Source organism: Alligator mississippiensis, chromosome 3 (assembly GCF_030867095.1).
Source record: "Alligator mississippiensis isolate rAllMis1 chromosome 3, rAllMis1, whole genome shotgun sequence".
Classification (NCBI taxonomy): Eukaryota; Metazoa; Chordata; order Crocodylia; family Alligatoridae; genus Alligator; species Alligator mississippiensis.
The window spans coordinates 36,208,420-36,231,752 of record NC_081826.1 but is presented as its reverse complement, the minus strand read 5'-3'; the positions used below and the strand labels follow the sequence as shown (position 1 = coordinate 36,231,752).

The 23,333-nt window shown below is 42.2% G+C and overlaps 1 protein-coding gene across 6 annotated transcripts in view; it reads left to right on the top strand.

Moving 5' to 3' along the window:
• RIMS2 (regulating synaptic membrane exocytosis 2) overlaps positions 1-23,333 on the top strand; it is a 933,811-nt gene that overhangs the window by 233,947 nt on the left and 676,531 nt on the right. For all 6 annotated transcript variants that reach the window (XM_059723819.1, XM_059723822.1, XM_059723820.1 and 3 more), the window contains one exon: positions 9,089-9,399. In XM_059723819.1, the coding sequence (XP_059579802.1) occupies positions 9,089-9,399 (311 nt within the window). The remainder of the gene's footprint in view (positions 1-9,088; positions 9,400-23,333) is intronic.

Below are 23,333 nucleotides of genomic sequence, written 5' to 3'. Positions count from 1 at the left end.
ATCACTCTAAAACACTGGAACATACAGTGAAGGCACTTAGCAGACCTGTAGATCCTTCCAAGTTAGAACAACACAATACTGTGGTTTGGATTATTTAAAAAGTAGCACCAGAAATTAAGATAATAATTATTTTTATCTGAAGCACCTGACATAAAATGCACTGAATGAACAAAAAATATAAAACGATATATGATATGGCGCCTACTTTGTGCTATAGTGTTCTAATGCTGCACGATAGTTTTTGAAGTCACTGTAAGAAAAGAAAAGTTATCCAGGCAACTACAGGTCCATTATGCTGACTTCAGTAGTATATAAGACTTAGGGAAAAAAGAAAAGAATAATTAGGGACATAAAGGTAAATGAAACTAACTATACCCAAAATAGATATACCCAAAGGTACATAGTGCCAGATTAATCTAATCTCTTTCTTTAATGAAAACTTATTTTTTAGCTGAAGGGAATATGGTAAATGTAATGTGTGTGGACTTCCCTGAAGCATTAATGTTCCCCACATGGGGAATTATTAAAGACAGAGAAAATAGGAATTAGTACAAGAATTGTAAGGTGGGAAAGGAACTGGCCGTAAAGGAAGAGGGCAATGAATGGAGGTTATTAGTGGAGTTCCTCAAGAGATGGTCTTTCAGTAATTTAATATTTATATTAATTACTTTGGTGCAATAAAGAGTATGCAAATGAAATATTCTGGTGATGCTTTTAAGGCTTCAATTGGGCAGATCCAGAGGGGGTGCATCTGGAGCAGTGGAAGCAGTAACTGGGGCCTTGTTTCAAGTCCCCAGATTGAGTAAGAGTTTTTCCCCCACACACCTGTCCATGCTCGGCACCACTTCCTTCCTCTGCCTCTCACCCACTGCTGCCACTGTCCCTGGCTGCTGCAGGGGCAGGGGAGGGTCCAGAGCTGCTCCTGACCATCAGCTAAGCTCCAGGGGGAGGTGGGCTCAGTCAGGGACAGTGGCAGCAGTGGGTGGGTTTCTCCTTCCTGCTTGGTCACCTTTGATATTCCCTGCCAGCCTGGGAGCAGAAGCACGGGAAGGGAACCTGCGATAAGCTGGGAAACTTAAATCACTGCTGGGAATTCTGTGAGCTTATTCAGTAAAAGCACATTCTCTTCTGTGGCTTTCTTAGGACTTTTACTGATCTGAGACATTTGTAAAGCTGATATAGTACCACACGGTAAATTACTAATTAAACTAGAGAGTATGGGAATTGGTATGTGCATGAGGAATTGCCTGAAGGGTAGACAGTAGGGTTGTGCGAAGCTTCAGGTGCTAATTCGATTTGGAGGAGATTCAGCCTGATTCAGTGGCTGAATCTCTGAATCTGAATCAAATCAGGAGGCCAATTAAAAAGTCTGAATTGATTCGAAGCTCTTCAAATCGATTTGGAAAAGATAGGCAGGAAGCTGGACCTGTACTCCATGCTGGTAAGTAGGGGGCAGGGGAGAAGAGGCTGGAGGAGAGGGGAGGGGACCATGACGGGACCCCTGACAGGCCCCATCCCCTGCCCACCCCACCGCCCGCTTTCCCAATTCCCCCCATTGCTGCCCTGCCCGGCCCCAGGCTCCTGGCTCTTTAAAAAAAAGCCCCTACTCACTGGTTGCTGTCAGGCAGGGGGGCAGTCCCTGCTGCCCTGCACTGCCCTACACTGCATAGAGGGCTCTGGCATGAGCCCCCATGGCTGCCCCACCTGTCCCAGGTCACAACCCTTAAAAAAAAAAAAAAAAAAAAAGTCCCCACTCATGGGTGGCTGCAGTGGCCTCAGGGCTTCTGGGGGCTCATGGCAGAGCCACCCACACAGCGTGAGGCAGTTGAGGGCAGCGGGGATCTCCCATGTCCCACCTGGCAGTATCTGGTGAATGGGGGCTTTTTTTTTTTCCAAGGGCCAGGAGCTGGGGCGGACAGGGCAGCCATGGGGATGGGAGGGCTGGGAGAGTGGGCAGGGGTTGGGAGGCTTGTGGCAGAGCCCCCCACATGGCGTATGGCAGTGGGGATTACCACCCTGCTTGGCAGAAGCCTGTGAGTGCGGGCTTTTTTTTTTTTTAAAAGAACCAGGAGCTGGCAGAGCAGGCAGGGCAGCCATTGGGAATGGGTGGGGGATGGGGCCAATTCAGAAATTCGGCCAGTTAGGCTGTGATCGAATCTCTGAATCAGAGTTGGCTGAATGGATTCGGGACAGTGATTCAAATCACCGAATCGAATCACTGTACCCTGAGTCAGCCAAATCCGAAGCAAATACTAGCCCCTTCACACAGGCCTAGTAGACAGTAATGGATAGTATTGAAAGTGTCAGGTTGGAGGGAGATCACTAGTGGTCATCACCACCTAGCTTTTCAAAGCATTCCACATCTGTGCAAGCTTTAAGGGTCAATGAAAAAATTGGCAAGACTGTTATACTTCTGCTGTTCCATGAACCTATAATCCATCCAGTTTTAATGCACATTATGTATCTCAGAAAAACTTTCATTCTCACATAATGCCCATATAAGAGAGAAAGCATGTGTATTTATAAAATTTCCTACTTTGAACACCTACGTATTGATAAAGATAGAGAGACTGTATAATTATAGAATGTGATGCAATTGGTTTGCTTCATAGTTTATGTTGAGTGGATTACATGCATATGACAGGGACAAGAAAAAGCTTCTTCAGGTCATCCCAAGTAAGTCAGCAAACATTATATAATACACACACACACACACACACACACACACACACACACACACACACACGCTCTGTTATGTGAGAAGGAAATTACACAGTGTCTGTCTCTCTTCATACACATGTGTACACATATATGGGCACTTCGTGAGAATGAAATTAGTCTCATATATATATTTGTTCTCTCTCTCTCTCTTACATATATATGTGAGAGAATGAATATGTGTGTGTGTGTGTGTCTGTGTGTGTATGTATATGAGAGAGAGACTGATTCATTCTCACAAAGTACCCAAATATATGTGTGTGTATGGAGAGAGAGAGAGACGCTATATATAACAACATCTCACACATGCACATGCACATACGTGTGTGTGTGTGAGGGAGAGAGAGAAAGAGACTAATATCATTTTCACATATGTGTCTGTGCCCATATATATATGTGTGTGTGTGTGTGTGTGTGTGTGTATGGAGAGAGAGACCGTGTATAATTTCATTCTTACATGATGCCCTTTCTTATCTTTTGCTTAATAGCCACTGGAATCCTTGTGACACTTAACAGAGTTGTTTTTTCCCCTAATTTTTACTGGGGCAAGGATAAACAGCTAAATGGATCCACATGATTATGGGACAAGAGAGGAAGAATTTTTGGCACTTGGCCAAAATCATTGTCTCTTCACTACTGCATAAAAAGGTCTATAGCACAGACTAGTGGTATAGTACAGTACTTGGAAAAGAATAGCTATAATTTTAAGAGCCAGTTCTTCTCCTTTAAAAGACTTCATGGACCAAATCCATCCTGGTGTAGCATCTCTGAAGTAAATTGTGTCATACTGGGGATGGATTTGGCTTACTTGTGTGTTAAGATATGGTTGAATGGATGCAAGATAAAATATAACCTCTCTTTGCTGTGGTACAGTAGCAGGACACATGGTTATTCAGTATCAGTATAATTATCATTTTTTTCAAAATTCAAAATGATGCACATAGTGTAATACTTTCCAGATCCAATGTTTACATGTGTGAGGGTAAGCAGTGTTTAGTTATTCAAAATAAATCATTCTTAATGAATTGATTGAATTTAAAATAGTATGTGATTTATTAGTTGTTCATAATTGTCACTATATATATTCTGGTAATTTGGGGTTTAAGACAGTGCACTTAAATCATGAATCTTGGCATAGCAATGCTTGGGACTGCTGAAAATGTGCTGCTGTCATTTTCCAGACAGTGAATGACTAGATGGGCATTTCTGTTTGGAAGCAACTTGCTTGTCCTCTCAAGTATATGGGGGTAGTTTCTGTCAAATTAGGGAATATGATTAATTGAGGAAAAGCAACATTGCAAATGTAGAGGTAGATGCAGTCAGACATGTATGACATTATGTCCTGCCATATTGAAGAAGTTAAGGAGAATCTGTGCTAAAATGTTTGAATCTCCTTTGTTCCTTGTTGTACAGGTTCAGCCTATGAAGAATCAAAATGGGGTGGAAATTTGAAATAGATTTCTAGTCCTGTTTTGGAACACTACCTACCTGAAAAAACAATTGGGTAAAACCAAAAGAAAATGTGTTTTTAACAAATATACTCACTTCAAAGTTAGAATGGAAATATATTCTCTGTTATACAGTTTTTAGTTCCTTGTTACATGTTTCCTTGCAAGCGTTTCAAATCATTGGAGTGTAGTGACCTATTAGTACATGTTAGGAAATAACCCTCCCTGAAAAGGAACAATTTTGGAATGCTGTGAGGGCACTTAACACATGCTAAATTGCTTGAACGTGCATCTGTTGTATTTAACTGTACTTGGTAAGCATTAAGTTGAAAATGACACCACCATTGTGATGCATTACTTAACATTTATTTTTTTTTAAATATCAACAATTCTTAAAATAGGCACTAGGTGGTGTGTTAACCTTTACTGTGAATTGATGTCTTTCCGTGGAACCCATCGGTATCTTTAGGATGCAGCGTTTCTTTTTTTAAACTCATCTCAGAAAAAAATAATTTTTAAAAGCATTAGATAGCAGAATTTTGCCAGGTTTTCTTTTAACCCAAACATTACTCCTGATTTTAAAGCAATTAACTTCTGTACTTTGCACTGTTGATATGGTAGGTAAAATATTTCTTAAGTATATCTTTGGCCACTACTTGGTTGTCAATAGCTAGATGAAATACAATACCATTTCAGTTTGCAAATAATTTTTAGTGATTTCCTCAGGCCTATGCTTCTATTGAAACATATTACAGTATATTGTGGGTGTTGTCATAAATATTTTTTTAAAGAATAGGAGCTAGTAGAGATTTTAAAAATAAGAAACAGAAGGCAATCCTGTACTCTAATACATGAGTTTTAATTTCTTTTTCTACATTGTGTCAGGTATCCAGGCTGTAGCTGTATTGGTCTAAAGGCAAAAGGAATCAAAACTCATGGAGTAGGCAATATTTTTTAAAATTTATTAATCATAAATAAATATGTCCAAAACTCATGGGAGAGGTGATATTTTTTATTGTTTACAGATATCTAGTTGGTCAAATAAAATATATCACCCCTTCCATGAGTTTTGATTTCTTTTTGTATGTTGGCATACATATGTGTATGTATGCAAAAGCATCATTTTGTTCGCTCTTTAATTTTACTTTTAAAGACAATTGTTACCACTTAACACTTAGTGATCTGAAAGTCTAATTGTAAAAAACATTTTTTCTCATGAATTACCTTTGAAGTCTTTTTGAAAATAAGTTCTTTTTTTAAAAAAAAAGGCATTTCTGACTATAGGAAATACTGTTTAATGACAAAAAGTACCTGAAAAGCAAAGTGCTCTCTCTCCATTTCTATATGTGAGAGGCGAGGATATTTTTGGAGTTATATCTTTTATTGGACCAACTGCACAGTTGGGAGAGATATTAGACAAACTTCTGAGCAAAAGTTACCCTTCACCTCAGACCTGAAGAATATGGGATATGATTATAATTGCTTTGCTGAAATGTGATAAGAATCAAAGGATTTGATCCAATCACAGTGGCAGTTGAGAAAAAATAAACTCTGTACTTTAGAACTGGAAATAAAATGGCAAGGTATGATACAGTGCATGTCTCCCACTAAGATAGGGATATATCTTTAAACATAAGGACAAACAGATGATCAAAATTTTATCATCAAATGTCTGTTTTCTCAGTTATGCTTTCCTGTGCTGAGCAAAGTCCTTAGCTACCCAGCTCTGCAGCACCTTTGGATTTTTGTAGAAGCCAGTCACTAGCACAAGGGGGGTTAAAGTAAAAAAAAATTCTGCACATTTCTCTTTGGCAAACCACAGTGGCTGAACTAGGAAGATAACATGGACACATCCAAATATCTTCTGTAGGAAGGACCAAGTATTATAGCACATGCTTGGGGGAAAACTAAAAAAGTTGATTGTTTTGAAGTGTTGTCCTCTGAGGCAAAATATAGGACTTCAGGATTTGTATGCAGAGTGATTTGACTGGGGATACCACATTTACTTGAAAGTAAGATGAAATTTTTGCGCAATCAACATGCGGGGGCAATGGGGGTGGGGAGAGGAGGGGGAAGCCTCATCCTGGATTCATGTAGTCTCCTGGGACAAGCAGCAGCTCAACTTTGCTTCAGCCCTGGGCTCAGGGCTAAATCTGGAACTGAGCTGCTGCCTGCCCTGATCTGGGGTGATTCGTTTTACAGGGAAGGGGGCTCACAGATGGGGGAGACCTACCTGTATGGCTTGTGGGGAATGCAGGGGACACTGTGTAGCCTGCCCTCCCTGACTGCCTCCTCCTCACCTTACCTTCTACTCTGGCTTTGGTCCCTCTAGTCTGACCTTGGTCAGCAGCAAGCTGCAGCTGCTGCTTTTCTGTGGCTGGGCTGGGTTTGGGCTAGGCCAGAGTTGCTGCTGCTCTTGGCTGACCCAGAGCTGGAGTAGAGCTGCAGCAGAAGCTAAGCAGGAGGGGGAAGGCACAGGGGGACAGATGGCAGGGGTCAGGCGCAGGCATGAGGGGAGGGGCAGCAAGTGGAGGGGGCAGGCACAAGCACAGGGGGCAAGGTACAGGGGCAGGCAGCAGGGGAGGTAGGCCCCAGGGTGGGAGGAATGTGGCAGGGGGGACAGGCAAGGAGTGGGGGTCTGGTACATCGGCCTCTGCCACTCTTCCCCGCCACAACAGTGGGGTGGACAAATTTAAGACAGTCTTCCATGAATTAGATTCTATACATGGAAAATTATAACATATTTATAATTTTCCATGTATAGAATCTAATTATTTGGGGTTTATCTTAAATTCAAAGTAATCTTGGATTTGGGTAAATATGGTACTTGGTTTTAGTTCCTTTTTAGGTACCTAAAGACAAGCTCTGCTATGTCTGTTCCTCTCCCAGAGATCTGAGGAACAGTACTGTGATACCTGAAAGCTTGTCTATGTCTATCCCAGCCATGCAGTTGGTCCAATAAAAGATATCACCCACAAGAATTCTTTCCTCTTACATTTCCTGAACCATCATGGCAAAAACTTCACTTCAACACTTACTCATTCAAAACTGTTGTACCTGAATAATGACTTTGATTGGGGTCTTTCTCTTTGTTAAGCTTGGGCAACATTTACATAATTTGTCATGTCAGTAAAATATGGTTGAATAGAGCTGAGAACTTCTCAAATGTTTCAAATTACTATTAAAAATGATTGAAAGTGAAATAACTGAAGAGGTAAATTGCTATGGTGAGCTGCAAAGTAACCCTCCTTTTAATAGCAGTCTGGTGGTTGATGAGAGTCAAAATCAAATAGTCCAGCTTTAGCAGATGGTCTCTACTCTAAGCAGCCTTAAAAGTGAGCCTTGTGTAGAGACATTTTTTGTTAATCTTGATTAGGAAGTCTTACCTAAATTGTCCTTTGGATAATTCATTGGAGAGTAAAAGTAAAATACATTTTGTAGCTTCTCTGTAAAAGTCTTCTCATACTGGATCTTTTCTGGTAGATTAAGCCAGATGTCTTATGGAGATGAGAGCTAAATTTGCAGGATGTTGTCTTTCACTGTATTGGATCACTGTCTAGCTAAGTTGCTGAGTGTTATACCTTTATGTTAGTTACAGTCATATTGTCATCTAGTTAAAAAGAATGTTCATGAGCCTTTAGTAGGCCTTGGATGGATATTTTATAGTGCAAAATGAATGATTAATTGAACTGTGGTTCATGGGGATGATTAACCATATTCAAGGCTCAGTGTAGATATTCTGGAAATATAACATATTTTTATATGATTTATAAAAGCAGCATCACATTGTCCATAAAGCAATAGAAAGAAATATACAAAAAGAGAAAAGAGCTTGATTAGAGAAACTAAAGACAAGTGAAAGGAAGCGCTACTTCACAGTCAGGGCAGCTAGGATCTGGAACCAACTTCTAAGCGAAGTGGTTGCTGGCTCCTACCCTGGGGATCTTTAAGAGGAAGTTAGACGAACACCTTGCCGGGGTCGTTTGACACCAGTACTTTTTCCTGCCATGGCAGGGGGTCGGACTTGATGATCTGCTCAGGTCCCTTCCGACCCTACAAACTATGAAACTATGAAAAGAGGAAGGAATGAAAAGAGTGGCTATATAGTGGATGAACATATTTTAAAACAAATCAAAACAGTTACATTGTTTTGTTAAATACTGGAACTCTTCATATGAATGTGACGTAAATGGGGTATAGGAATCCACCAGCTTTGTCATGTGACTAATGTAACTAATTACAATGCCCAGATCCTATAGGCAACTACATTTTATAATAATAATAATAACTAATAACTACATTCAAGATATCTAACAGGTGGGAACTGTCATTAAATATTTGAATAATCTGCTATTAATGTAACACCAATGGGATTAGTCACTAGTTTCCACAAATATTTAATTTTTATTTCTTTATTTACAAATCAGATTTATTTACAGTGGTTTTAAAATCAAGCTCATGAACTCCTACAATTAATTAGATACTGATCCTAGCACTATTGCAGTCAATATATATTTATTCACACTACCTGAAACTCTTTTCCAAAGTTCCAAACCTGACTTTAATCCATTTTCTTGCTTCCATTCCATTTCTGTATTTATCTTAATAATAAACCTTACTCCTCTTCTTACACAGTATGCAAATACATTTATGTCCATTTTTTTAGAGTACTCTAAATGAAGAGATTAGAGAGGAAGCAAAATTATTTTCATCTATAGGAAACTTTTCTTCCTATATATGTCCAGGCATATTTTTTTGTTTATAAATAACTTGTTTGTAATCTTTATTTAAAGAGATAATGTTTTATTTCTCTTTCTACCTCCACATATAACAGTGGTCAAATGGCATATGCTTGGCTAAAATGTTTTAACATTGCTTTCTTTGACAAAACTAATGCATTTTTCATTTAAATCTCTGTACAGGTAATGTGGGTATGTAACTTGTGCCGAAAACAACAAGAAATCCTCACAAAATCAGGAGCCTGGTTCTATAACAGTGGATCAAACACACCACAGCAGCCTGACCAAGAAGGTATTAGAGGGCTGCGAAACGAGGAAGCACCTCAAGAGAAGAAAGCAAAGCTTCAGGAGCAATCCCAATACCAAGGACCCTCAGGTGACATATCCACAGCAGCTTTGGACAGAAACAGATCTCAAGGGCTCATGAGACAAGAATCAATCAAAAATGGTTCAGAAGTAAAGCACCAGATTGTGAGTGACACGACTTTAGACAGGTAAGGAACTGTTTCCTCTGTTTATTGATAAGAGTTTGTAGAATTTAACTTTATGCTATATATCTTACATCAGTTGCTTGCATTTACAAACTATGTGTTGTAGGGTTTTATAATGATTCTACTTTAATTAGTAACCAACTGAGGAGCCTTTCATCATGTTCAGAAGGGGAAAAGAGAGGGCTTTTTTTTATATCCTTTATTTCTTTGAAAAGGTATTTTAGTCAAGAAATGACAATGACACTACAGATATTAAAATGTGATGCTAACAGTACTCATAATCCCTTTGCTTAGTTTATCATCTCTTTACAATTCCCCACCCACATGCCGTGTGAAAGGAATAATCCTCAATACTGTGTGACAGTGGCATAACAGGTAGGGTTTGCACCTTGGACAAACATGGAGGGGGGTGGAAGGGGATGGGTTGCAAGGGTCTTACCCAAAACAGTCCTTGGTGTGCAGATGCTGCTGCTGTTGCTACTGCATGTTCCGCTCACCCAAGCTCTTGCTCTTAAAGCAGCAGCAGTGCAGTGCCTGTGCACCAGCTGCTACCGAAAAAAAATGTGCTGTGGGGCTGTTCTTGCTTCTGGGATGCAGATTCCGTGGGGGTGGAGGATGATTTTGGTGCTCTTCCTAAATCTTCCTAAGAGCTGATGCCACTGTGGTCCACCCCTAATTATATTACTGCTGTGTGATATAATTTTATGGCATAATTATTGTGATTTTTTCCAATGTGTAAAAATAAGGCTATGGAAAGTGTTTTGCTGGTGGAAGGAAGGTGGTAGTCAAGCAAACTGTTGGATCATAACTTCATGTAGTGCTTTTGTATTTTGAATGGGAGATTGCAGTGTCTTTGAGTGATGGTGTCAGCATAGAATCTTCTCAAGTGTTTCCAATTTCTTGAACCTTAGTTCTCTTTATTAAAGAAACCAGTTATTCACACCCTTTTCATCTTAATGCCATCTGTCAATGTTTGTAAATTCACCTGTTTTTACATTAATATAATTAAAATTTTCTTTCAACTCAACAGGTATTCATTCTTTTTTCATGGCCTGGTTTAGAAATACATTTAATACAATTGGTCTAATCTCTTTTTGCTTCCCTTATTTTGCCTGATGCCCTTTGCTCCAATCTCTGTTGACGGGTTCAGCACTGAGCGTCTCTGAGTGTTCCTTAATTATATTCATGATCTCTGAAGCTGGCAGCTCAGCTCATTGCTAAGGAGCATTGGTCACAATGGGAGAAAGAAAGAAAGACTCATCATTGCACATTTTTTCTTAATTATTTCTAGAAAATGGAATCATGTACCCCCTATAGTATAATATTGATAATAAAACAGGTTCTTTGTTCTCAACTGCAATTCAGTTCTCTCTTAAAGGCTCTTTCTTCTCTCTCTCTCTCTCTCTCTCTCTCTCTCTCTCTCTCTCTTTCTTTTACACACACACACATATTTGAGAGAAAGAAAGAAGTTTTCTAGTTTCTTTAAATCTAAAAATCTATAGTTATCTAGATTTTTAAAATGCTGTTATCTAAACTCTAAGTATAAGTGTAATATAAATGTATACAGTACAAAGTTAAATAGGCCAATGGGAAAAATGTAGACTCTACCTCTAAAATTATTATTCCTTCCACCCACTGAGATCAGAAGTTTTCAGCAGAGTGATATCAGTTCATGGTTGCTATGCATCCCTCTCAGTTTGTGTCTTCCTTAATAGACACACAAAATCAAACTTGGAATTGTGCCCATAAGTTTGACATACCCTCTTGAAGTTGAGAGGTAATGTCCATCAAACTAACCCTCCTTTCACTGAAGGAGATCCTGAATTGAACTCCCAACGCCTGATCACCTCTCCCTTGATTACAAAGTTGTTGGTAGAGAGGGTTAGAATTAGAAATAGAGAGGGTTGTACAGTCTTGACATTCCCTCTGTCAGAGTCTCTGAGGCATGTTAACCTAGAATTCAGTAGCTGAGCAAAGCCTTAGATTTGGATCATTGTGTGGCAAAACCATTTTGAAAGAGATTTTTACTTATAAGTATTTTTCTTTTTGTTTGTTGTTAAACATCTCTTTCCATTTTTATGTTGAACGTCCACAGTTTCTGTTGGCACTGTGATAATCATTGCTTAGCACTTCTGCATATGAAGTGCTGTATGTCTTAATTTAGGTGGTCAGAAAGTGAGGAACCGAGTTTTCCTGGGAACCAATTTTTGGTTATAGGAGCCATATGGTGTGTGTTTCTGTGGCACTTAGCACATTTTGCAAAGCAATTTAATAGTAATAATGTTGATTAATACACTATTCAATATTAGCTATATTAGCATTCTGTTTTGCCTACATGTATGGCACTACACTGTGGTATGAATGTGAGCACAATGTAGGCATGCAGGGCAAACCAATAGAGCAGTAGCATCATGTGGGGTGGGCGCGCCTCTGTGGGAAGGAAGCCAGAAGGATGGGGGAGGAGGAACTTCACTCTGGAGCTACTAGGGTGCTTGCTACTGCCTGCCTGCCTATCTTGCTCTACTTGCCCCCATTGTAAACAATATGTGTCTCAGAGTACAAGGCGTTCTGGAAATCATAGTTTTGTTGAGTAGCAGTGTAGTTTGCTGCTCCTGGGGAGGGAATTGACTCCATTTTTTACTCCAAAATCAGCACTTTTTTGCCCTCTGGAGAAAGGCTTCAGTGGCAAAAAGTGGGGTGAATTCTCCCTCTCTCTCCCAGGCAGCAGCAAATTCCACTGCCACTATAGATTACCTATGATTACCAGAACAGCTTGCCCAGACAGCCACTTGCTGTTGTTCTTCCACTTGCAAGTCAAAAGATACTTGGAGGAGGCGGAAAGATGAAAGAAGACTGCTCAGGATGCATTTTTTCCATGCTACAACTTTGTAATGGAGTGGAGAGCTTGTTTTATTGATCTGGGATTAGAAATTTACTTTAAAAATATGAGATAGATTTGGACTACAGAACTGGGATGTGAACTTCCCCAAGGCTCTTTAATAAAGGGGTTTTAATTTGGGCTCATCTCTGCTAAAAATAGAAGTAAAAAAATCTATATGATAGATAGCTGTATGTGTTACAAACATATTAGTCTTTCATTATTAAATGTATTTCTAGTCTATATCTGGTATTTCCAATGTACCTCACAATATTTTACATGGCTTTTTGCTAAATAAATTTATGGAGAAGATACAACCAAACGTTTGTGATGGGACTAAGTGTGACACTGTAACATTACTTTGAGTTACTGACCAACCTGTATCTGACAGTGATAGAGCCTAAAACAACCTTGTGACATGTAGGGATTTTAGCCTAGGGCAGTTATAAAATGGTGTTTAAAGATTTAACTAGGTTTTGGGCAAAGTATAGATATTGGAGGAAGCATATTGTAGGATTCTGACAAATGGTGAATCTAATAAGTTTAATGCTAAATGATTCAACATGCTAAATGATTCAATGGCTGAGAAGAGCCTCCTCCCCAGCAGAGAGAGGCGGAGGCCGCCCCTTCCTGGCAGCTCGCTGCCTCTCTCACCAAAGAGCGGACTGTGGTCATGGAAGCCAAAGCCTTCCCGATGACACCAGCACTGCAGTCTTTGGTTCACTACCTGGATCCTCCTCTCCCTCCTTGGCCCATAACCCAAGACTGGGAGGATCGAAGAAAACGCCACCTGTGCCCCCAGACCCTTAAGCCCTGCTCCCAAATCCCTGTAGTGCTTCATGACCCGGCTGGGAGCGCTTCGAGCCATGTCATTGGTGCCCACATGAATAAAGAGCATAGGGTAGTGGTCAGTGGGCTGGGGGAGTTTAGGGATCTTCTCTGCAATGTCTTGGATTCGGGCTCCCGGAAACAACAGACTTCCCAGGTTAAGGCCTCAGGGCAGCAGACTGTCCCCTCAGCCCCCTTCAGGATGGAGTTTCCCATGACAAACACTTTGCATTTTGTCTTGGGGAGAGTGGGGGTGGTAGCTACAGTAGAGCCTGTGTTGCTTGCAGGAGCTGGCAACTCAGCAGGCTCTGCTGGGGCTGCAAGAGGTTCATACCTGTTGTAGAGCTCCAGCGGGGCAGGGACTTTGTTGTGGCGGGCCTTGGGGCCCTTGGCCACCTTGGTCCAAGCCCTGGGCTGGACAGAATGGGAGGTCTCTGAGTCCTCCTTTGTCCTAGAGGGAGACCGTGGTCTACCCTCCGCCTCCCAGGGGAGAAGGGCCTGGCAGTAGGAGTCGATCTCCTGCTCACGGTCCCTGATGGCATGTGGTCTCTGGACTGCGGCCTGGAGCTCCTCCAGCTGGCATGCTAGAGACCCCAAAAGGGAGCAGACCTCACAAGGGGAGGTGGCCATTTATCCGGACCCCAGAGCCTGAAAAAGTGACAGGCAGACCCTGCAGCCAAGAGCCAGAGGCTCTGTCTGCATGGAGCCCAGAACCATGAGCTCTGTCTGAGTCAAGGCCTCTGAGGAGCCAGATGGGGGGGCCGCAGACGCCGAGGGGACCCTCGGGTTGTGGCGCATGCCTGTCCATATCATGCAGCTGGTAGGCCAGCTGCAGCTTGGACTGTCTACTCTAGGGGGCTCACAGGTAGGGCCTCGGGCCTTCCCGCTCGCCCTCCTATGCAAACTCCATGCTAACTCACACGCTGGGCAGACAAGCACGCCTGTTTGCGCAGCCTGTTTGCATGGCTGCGGTCACGTGGCTCCCTGGGGGGCTGGGCGAAGTAGGGGTCGGGGCAGGGCGAGATAAGAAGTCATGCTTCTCACCAACATCAGCACATGAAATATGACTCTGATAACATAAAAGTGACTCAACTAGGCATTAGGAATGGGTTATCCAGTTCAGAGAGTAAGTATAGGCTTTTTCTTATTCATCTATTGCTTATCCACTGTCAAAGCAAAATGCTTTCTTGAAAAAGTTTGGCTAACTTTAAAAATAATTTTATTAGTAGGTACCTACTGAATTTGTGATTTTTTGGATTCCACAGATTCTGTGAAATTTGGCATTACCTGCAAAATCTGTGAAATCTTCAAGAAAAAAAGCAAACTTACAGAAAATAAAATGCTGGCTCCTTAGAGCCAGCTGCCCCTGCTTCACACCAGTGATTTACTCTGAGAGCTGCCTATCATGTCGCCCTTCCCTTCTCTACCAGTCAGTGGTGAGGGGTGGGGCTGTATGATGGACAGACATTGCAGCCAATCAGTAATGAGGGGTGGGGCCACCAGGGCTCTTCAGGCAATCAGAGACAGGGGGAGGGGCATCATGTTCCACCTGCAGAATGGCTGCTGGGCCTTGCATTCTGCCTGTGAAATGCCTTCCCCCACTCCCATCAAATTCAGTAGGTCCTTAGTTAATATGTCTATGTTTCCTGGTTTGTGCCAAAAATCTGACTAGAAGACTATTCTCAGGGTATGTTCTATGAGGTCCAGTGCAAAAAGTAGTAGTAAAAAACCTTAGTGTTTTATTGAGATGTCATGGGATTGCTTTGCTATTGTTGCATCTATTTAATAGCTTCCTTTGGTGGAAAAGAAAGATGCTTGTTCTCTGGATGAAGTAGGTAATTTTCAGTAAGTGCTGACAGGTGTGCGTTTCCCGCTGTAACACATGGCACTTTGCAGGAAGCACCATGAGTTGCATTGATCCCCTAGATCCAACAGATGTTTGCTCTTGGGTTCATGGGGTTGGGGGATTGAGCTCCAGTTTGGAGCTGCTGTGTGTCTGCAGCTGCTCTCCCCTTGTCCTCCCCCCTTCCCCTCGTGCAGCTCCGGTGTTGTCTTCAGAGTGGGAGGGGGACAAGGGAGGGGAGGGAGTTCCATATAGGGTTTGCCCAGCCTGTGCTGGAGGGTTGGGTGGGTTGATTAGAGCCCCCACCCCCCCCTTCCCACTACACTGCTTTCAGAGGGGGGCTCCAATCCACCCGCCCCACCCTCCAGTGTAGGTTGGACAAACCCTAAATGGAACTCCCTCCCCTTCCTTGTCCCCCTCCCATTTTGAAGACAGCAATTTCATAGATTGTTAGGGGCTGGCAGGGACCTTGTAGATCTTTGGGTCCAGTCCCCGTACACTAGGCAGGAAAAGACAGCTGGGGTCAAGTGAGCCCAGCAAGGTGACGTTCCAGTCTCCTTTTGAAAATTTCCGGGATAGGTGACTGCACCACAACTGGAGAGATTTTATTCCACAGTCTGGACACCCTGACTGTAAAGGAGTTTTTTCTGGACTTGAGCCTGAAGTGGCCTTCCAGGAGTTTGTAGCCATTGCTCCTGGCCTTCTCCATGGGTGCCCTGGTGAACAACTGTTTACCAAGTTCTTGATGTACTCCCCTGATGTAGTGGTAAGCTGCTACCAAGTCCCTTCTCAGCCTTCTCTTCTGTAGGCTGAAGAGACCCTATTCCCTCAGCCTCTCCTCGTATGACTTGTCTTGCAAGTCCCTGATCATATGGGTGGCTCTTCTCTGGACCCTCTCAAGTTTTCCCACATCCTTGTTCAAGTGTGGCACCCATAACTGGATGCAGTACTCCAGCTGCAGTCTCACCAGTGCAGAGTATAGTGGGAGTATCACTTCCTTAGTTTTGCATGAGATGCAATGGTTAATGCATGCCAGCGTGTTGTTTGCCCTGTTGGCCACAGCATCGCACTGCCAGCTCATGTTCATGCTATGGTTGGTCACTACCCCTAGGTCCCTTTCTGCCATGGTGCAAGTCATATTGTTGCCACCAAGGGGGTGGGGCTGGCTACATCAGCCCAGCCCTGTTCCTGGCGTGCGCTAATACAAGTTAATGAAGGCACTTCACTTCAGAGTGCCTTCATCTGAACCCTCATGTAATGTAATGAGGATTTACATTGTCATGTGATCAGGTACTTTTAAAGCACTCTGCAGCCATGCACTTCTGTAAGGGCATGGATGTAGAGCACTTCAGGGGCCGACTGCATGACAAACCGTCTCTTCTGTCTGCTCCCAGTATCATGTTTGAAGAAAGACTAGGGAATAGGGCTCTCAATCCCCTTTTCAGGCTAACATGGAAACAAGATTAAATCAATAAAGCAAAAGCAAAAAGTACAAAGAAAGAAAGCAGATACCAGGCAAAACATACACCTCTACCCCCCCCCCCCAAAGAGGTACAGATGGATTTTATGGGTGCTGTTTTTCTCCCCTTGTTTTTTTAACAGTAAAAATGGATTGTTTACATTGTCTTCCTTTGATAGGGGCCAAGGGGCAAGTAATGCACTCTGTTCTGGCAAAGAGCTGCAAACAAGGCTGTAAGTTTGTGGAGCTGTAATGGCTTTTATGCAAACTTTCCTCAAGTAGGTAAGTTGCTGTGAAAGGGAAATCAGTGAGGATTTCTAGTGCATCCTTCTATACCCTCCTTCACTCTACTTCCTTATCCAAGGCAGTGTTAGGAATATTTTTGTTTGATGTTGCATTACTTTTGTCAGGGCATACCTAAGAAAGATACCATTTACTGTCAGCTTTAGGGAGGTTTATGTTTGACGTTAAATCATAAGAAATATAGCCAAGTTACTTTTCCCCAACCTTTCCCAACTGCTGTCTGTTTTTCTTTCTTGACTCCTAGGGGTGTGTACATACCCACACACATACACACACCATTATTAGGGCTGCTTTTAACATATACTGAGTATAAGCTTTTTCTCTTCTTGGATAGCAAAAATTCAGAATAGTTTATACCTTACATTCAGTAGGGCTTTGTCTTATTTATCACCACAGAGCAGAGCCTTGCAGTCCCCTCTTAGTTCTCTAATCTGTCAGCCTTTGGCTTGGTTCCAACAGTTATTTTGGCCCTTGTATCAGATCTCCCAGCTCTTTTAAATCCTTTTTGTGGCCTACTATACAGAGCTTCCTACCTCTCCATTTTTAGAAAAATTGTGATAGAGGACTGCACTTGAGCTGTTGATACCAGAAGCAGCAGAAGGGAAGTGAAGTACCAAGCATGATTCTCAGTTACCTTGTTGCTAGTGGCATAGGGAAATGGTAGACTATATTCAGGAAGCAGGTTCAGAACTGCTGCTGCTGGATGGGCAATCTGAAGGAATGACACACCTACAGGGAAGAAGAGCCCATGCCTCTCTCACCCTCAGATTTCCCTGCAATCCAAGGGTCATGTTGCCAATAACATGGGGATTTTTTTCCTCCATGAAAAAGTATTGGAAGGAGATGGGACCTGAGGGAGAATGGGAACCTTCCTCCTCAATTTTAGCAGGGCCTGAGAAATAAAGTCAAGAGCAGAGTTTTACTGTCCTTTGCTGTGTATCTACCTAATCTCTGTAGGAAGCAGAGCAGTGGAGTCAAGGAGAGGGGAAATGGAAGTGGTCAAAGTTCTTGTGCTTGCTACCCCAGGGCACCATTTTGAAGCAGCAGTCCAAGATTATTAAGGAAGGTTATTTTTCCTCCTTTACAGTGTCTGGGACTTTGGGAGGAATTCAGTTTAAAACACTCAAGACTCTTTTCTTTAGCCTGGGGAATTTCTAGTAAATGGGATGTTTGGTCAATATATACATGTGCTTTCTACAGATGAAGTTATTTCTACACCATCAGCACAGGCAACAGAATGAAACTGATACACTATCCTTAACACTTTCACTCAATTCTTCTGAAGGAAGGCAGACAACATAGACACAGTATTTTGAAATTGCAATTGGGGACGTTAGGAGAGGGATTAGAGAAAGAGAAAGGTTAGGGATGTGGAGAAAAGAAGCCAAAAATTAAAGGAGATAGAGGGGAAGGACAATAGAGAAAAAACAGGCACAAACTAAGGGGAGTTGAGAGACAGAAGTAAGCACTATGAATTATATTGATTAAAACACATGTCCTTGTCTTTTTTCTATTATATCATTCTCAAGTGTCCCTTGTCTGGATACTAAATGATAAGCAATAATGGGCAAATGGGTCATATTTTTTCTTCAGTAACAGAAGGAGCCTTAGTCAGAAACAGATGTAAGAACACCTCCATGAGTGATTTGAATTTAAAGACAAATATAGATGTTTCTTCTAAATGGGATTTTTCTACTCCAGATTGTTTGCCACAGATTCACAATATGCTTCCTTCTTGTCCAAAACCCAGAGGATCTATCTCTTGTTCTCATAACTTTGAATATGCTCAAGATGCTCAAGGGTGATTATTCTTGTACTGAAAAAACTAATTCAGAAAAATAACTAGGATTCAAAACTAAAGCTATACAAACCTTGAAACAGATTTTTTGTCTGCATATAAACATTTAGTATTGTCTGAAATCTTGGCTATGATAGCAACATTCTGAAAATCAAAGAAAAAAACACTTCTACCTGAAATCAAAGATTCTTCTTTTTTCAAATAACCTTTTTACCATGCATGAGTCTCAGCAGGTATGTCAGACTGTGTTGAGCTCACTGCTATTTAAAAATCTTGTGTTTTTGAGATTTCCATGGAGACAGAGGGATGCAATAAATTCTGGATCGTCTTTGACTCAAGAAAAATACAAAGAAAGCAAGATATGGAGACTGCAGACTGCTATAGCACAGCAGTTATGCAATCTGCTGAACTGCTACAAAGATCATATTGGGTAAAAGAGGAGGGGACAGAAAATAGTAGTGTGACACTAATAGACTAGAGAATGACAGTAAGTTTGTACTGAAAGAGAATTAGGAAATAAACTGATAGGGAGAGAGAGAAATGCATTTTGAAGTGGGGAATTAGTCTCCTAAATTAGTATCCTACATTTTGGAGCAGTCTGAATCCCAAATTTCACAAAGCAGCATTACAACCAGAACCAATATTTGTAAGATTTTTTGCCTATTCTCTGAAAGGATGTAATTAGCCACAAGAGTTCATGAGTTCAGTGTTTTTGTATTCTCTGTTGTTCAGCTACTCTGTTTTGAGTTCATACTGTATGTGTAAACAGATGTGAGTACATATCAACATAAATGTGTGCTGCCAAGTCTTCTATTTTCATACAGAAGAAAGACTTCCAGAGTAAGTGGTGGCATTTCTAACATTATGCAGGTGATTTATTAGAAGTCCTTGTTGCCTAGCTCCTGTATCTTCAAGACAAACCTCATTAAATCGTTGAACCTATAAAGAGCCATCATAAAAATGGAGATGAAAGTTGGGAATCTGAATCTATATCTATGTAAAGAAAGTAGATTTTGGAGGCAGAGTTTCCATGTTGAAATGTCTGCTTGCTTTGAGATGAGAGGACTATAAGGGGGCATTGCCATTGTTAATTCAGCTTTATTTGTATTGATCTAAATAAAGAAAAAATATCCCATTCCCATGATCTGTACAAAAATAATCCTGATTTATATATAGCCCAAATATAATTAGTGTTAGTGGAGTTGCAAGAGGAATTCTAATATAGTATTAGCTCTAGTTTATAGCTCAGTGAGAAATCTCTTTGAACGGGCCAAAACAAACATTATTAGCTGGAGTGACCTCCAACTCAAAATTGACAAGATGCAGAAATGTTTTCTAGTAGTATTAGAAATGTGTAACATCACATTGGAGTAGAGTGAGTGATATGAACAATATCAGCATGTATCTGCTAAGGAAGGACAGGAACACTAATGAATAGGATTCAAAATATGGATAAACTTAAATTTCTTTGTCCAGAATAATTAATTATATAAAAAGAAAAACTGCCAAACGAAAGGTGTCAATATACAAATGACATGAAAACACAAACTACCAAATGCAAGTTGTTTAGTGTTTCAAGGAATTAATGAACCTCTAGGTGCTGTTTTGTTTTCCTTTGTCTTTTATTCTGAGAAGTGGATTTGATAAAAGAGAAGAGCAGTTGATTTTATTCTGAGAAGAACAGCTGATAAAGGAGTATCAAAATTCTATTTATTAAGCATATTTTGGTGTGCTTAGTGCTTTATTTACACAACTGCATACAACATGACAACTTTTATGATTTTGAGTTTACTTAAATTAGTTCAAATGGCAGGCAGTAACATAGTTTTTCAGATAGTTCAGGCCAGTAGTTCTCAACCTTTTTAGACTCAAAGCACCCCTAATTATATCCGAGGTACCATTCATAAAGTATTAGGTCGTAGGCTAAGAACAGTCAGTCGAAAGACCCAAGGTGAAATTGATTCAATCTTTGCAGGTTTCTCTAAGATGCTAAGATTGGACTTATAACAAACTGAGCTCTTGTTCACTTTTCAGGTGGGAAAGGCAGCCAGGCCAGAAGGCGGGGAGCACTAGAGCATACCTCCCAGCCTGCCAGCCATTGCCAAGTAAATCTGAGCCTATCTGAGTGTGGGCCACCCCTGATTGGCTTCCCAGAACATGCCCTGCAACACCTTGCTGTCCTCTCCCCACAGGAGGGGGAAAGGAGCCCCCCCCCCCATTCAGGAGCAGGCTCCCACAGCCAGGCATTTGCTCATGTGGGGGGAGCCCCATGCTTCAGGGTTTTTTTCCCACCCCAGCCCAGGCTCCCCCAAGCCCTGGTCTGCCCTGCAGTGGGAGCAGAGAGGGATCCCCCACCCACTTCCCTGCATGGTCAGGCCATGGTTCAGCCTGCCTCTGCAGGTGGGAGGGGGAAGCAGTCCCCCAGGTTGGTGCTGGTCCCCACCCACAAGCCAGGTGTCTGCCCTTGTGGGGCCAGCCTCATGCCTCAGTGGGTTTCTTTTGCCCTGGCCTGGGGTCCCCTGAGCCCTGGTCTGCCCTGTTGAGGGAGCAGAGGGAGATTCTCCCCTCTACCCCTTCCCCTGAGTGGTTGTGCAGACTATGGCTCAGGGGACACTGGGCCAGGGCAGGAGAAACCGCTGAGGCATGCAGCTTTCCCCATGTGGACAGATGCTTGGCTGCTGGGATAGGCACTGGCTTTGAGGGATTGCTCCCCCAACATCCACCTCTGGTGGTGGTGTTAGGGTAGCTTGTCACATTTAGCTTTAGTTGCACCTACCTGAGTAGTGAATTACTGTATTATCTGAACTTTTCTTCTGCATTTTGGATTTGCACTGTCAGCTGTTAAGCTCACTTTCACATTATGTTTTTTTTATCAATGTGAGAAGTCAGCTTATGTTCTAGCATTACCAATGTAGAATGTGTAGAATGTGAGCCTTGTTACTAGGTCAGATTAACTGAACTTGGCACTAACCAATTAAATCAGAGGAATGAAGTGACTGGATATGTTAATGAAAGGTGATAAGAGGAGACCAATTGGACAGTGCCCAACTGCAGAGCTCTTGGAATTTCTGGTGTTGTGGACAGACCAAATTAAGATGTGTGCATGTGATAGGTTTGTTGGAGCAAAGGAATATGCTGATAGGATAAACACATGAACAGTATGATGATCACAGGGGAAACCAATCAGTGGTACCTGAAAATGAAGTCATCAGAGGAACAAAGTTAAAGAAAAAGCATAAAAGGAGGCAGCAAGGAAATTAAGGGTATGTCATTGTCTATCCAGAAAACAACATTTGTCTTGACTGTGCCAGCCAAAAAGACTTCCCACAGCATATCACCCTTCACTTGTTATAATCAATTGGCCTTCTTTTCTGTGAGTGGAGTAACATCTGGGATTGTGTGAGATCATTGGACTAAATCCTTCTCTCTCTCTCTCTCTCTCTCTCTCTTTATATATATATAAAATTACCAAGATAACACTTAACATATTAATAAAGTTAGTTTTTAGCTAAGTTGAATGGTGGACCACACTCATATAGGGCTCGGATGGGCTCAGCAATGGCCGGCAGGCTGGGAGGCATGCACTAACACTCCCCACCTTCTGGTCTGGGCCAGTGCAGTCATCTGGCTGCCTTTCTCAACTGAAAAGTGAATAAGAGTTCAGTTTGTTATAAGTGTTGCATAATCCGTGTTGACTCTGGGTTGATTATACTTTAGTGATCCTTTAGTGTCATCTGATGGATAGTTGGTACAGAAACGGTGGGCCTGAGCAGCAGCCTGACTGTATGGGGGAGGAGGTGGGGAGAATTCCTGTTTGTTCCCAGGGCAGGGTGCACCAGGTTGGGGGACCCTGGGCTGAGGCAGGGGAAACCCACTGAGGCATGGGCCTCCCCCCCACATGGGCAGTCACAGTGGCCCCACAGTCAGGCTGTGGGGGCTGGTACCAGGCTGTGGGAGTGCTCGACAACCCTCACCTGTTGAGGGGGTGCTGAGCAGTGGCCTGACCATGTAGAAGGGGTGGGAGGGGAATCACTATCAGCACAGGGCTCCCCACATCTGGACAGATCAAGGTTCTGGCGCTGGATCTGTGGGTAGAGACTCTGTTCCCTCTTCCTCCTCACCCCTACTGTCTCCCCCTCCCCTCCAAACTGACAGGTGCAGGCAGGACGCAGGCTGGGGAACAGGGGCTTTGCTGCTCAGGGTTGGGGCCAGCCTGCTCTGCTGGAGCAGACAGCATGGTGGAGGCTAGCCTGCCCACCCTGTGATGCACAAAACTTCCTGCAGTTCTTGGCAGCTGTGAGAACTTGAGTCAGGAGGGGATCTGGGACAGAAGTTTGATAGGCTGGTTTAAGCTAAATCAGTTGAGTCTGATACTACATCCATCCAGGTGTATCTTAAACTGGGTCTGGCCATTTTGAAACCCATCTGTGTGCATTGAACTTCTGTCCTGTTACAGGTTTAGACTGGTTTCTGATCTCTTATACCACTTTATGTATAATTTCTGTCCCTAGCCCCAGTTTTAATTTGTTTTTTGACTACAGAAAAATAATAGACCAATTGTTCTGTTACCAAGATGTGAATCATGTTTGTGCATCTAACAGCATTAACATTGCATGGCATCCTAGAAAAGATCTAAAGGCATCCCAGGATGCTGCAGCACCCTCATTAAGAATCACTGGTCCAGGCAGTTCTTGTATGAATCTTAAGGAAATTTACTAAATATTATTGCATCTCCTCATACTTAAAAATGAAGGATCCTGAAATTCTAACTGGAGTTTATCAGTAAAATTTCTCCCTGAGTTTAGGCAAATGATTACAAAACTATTGT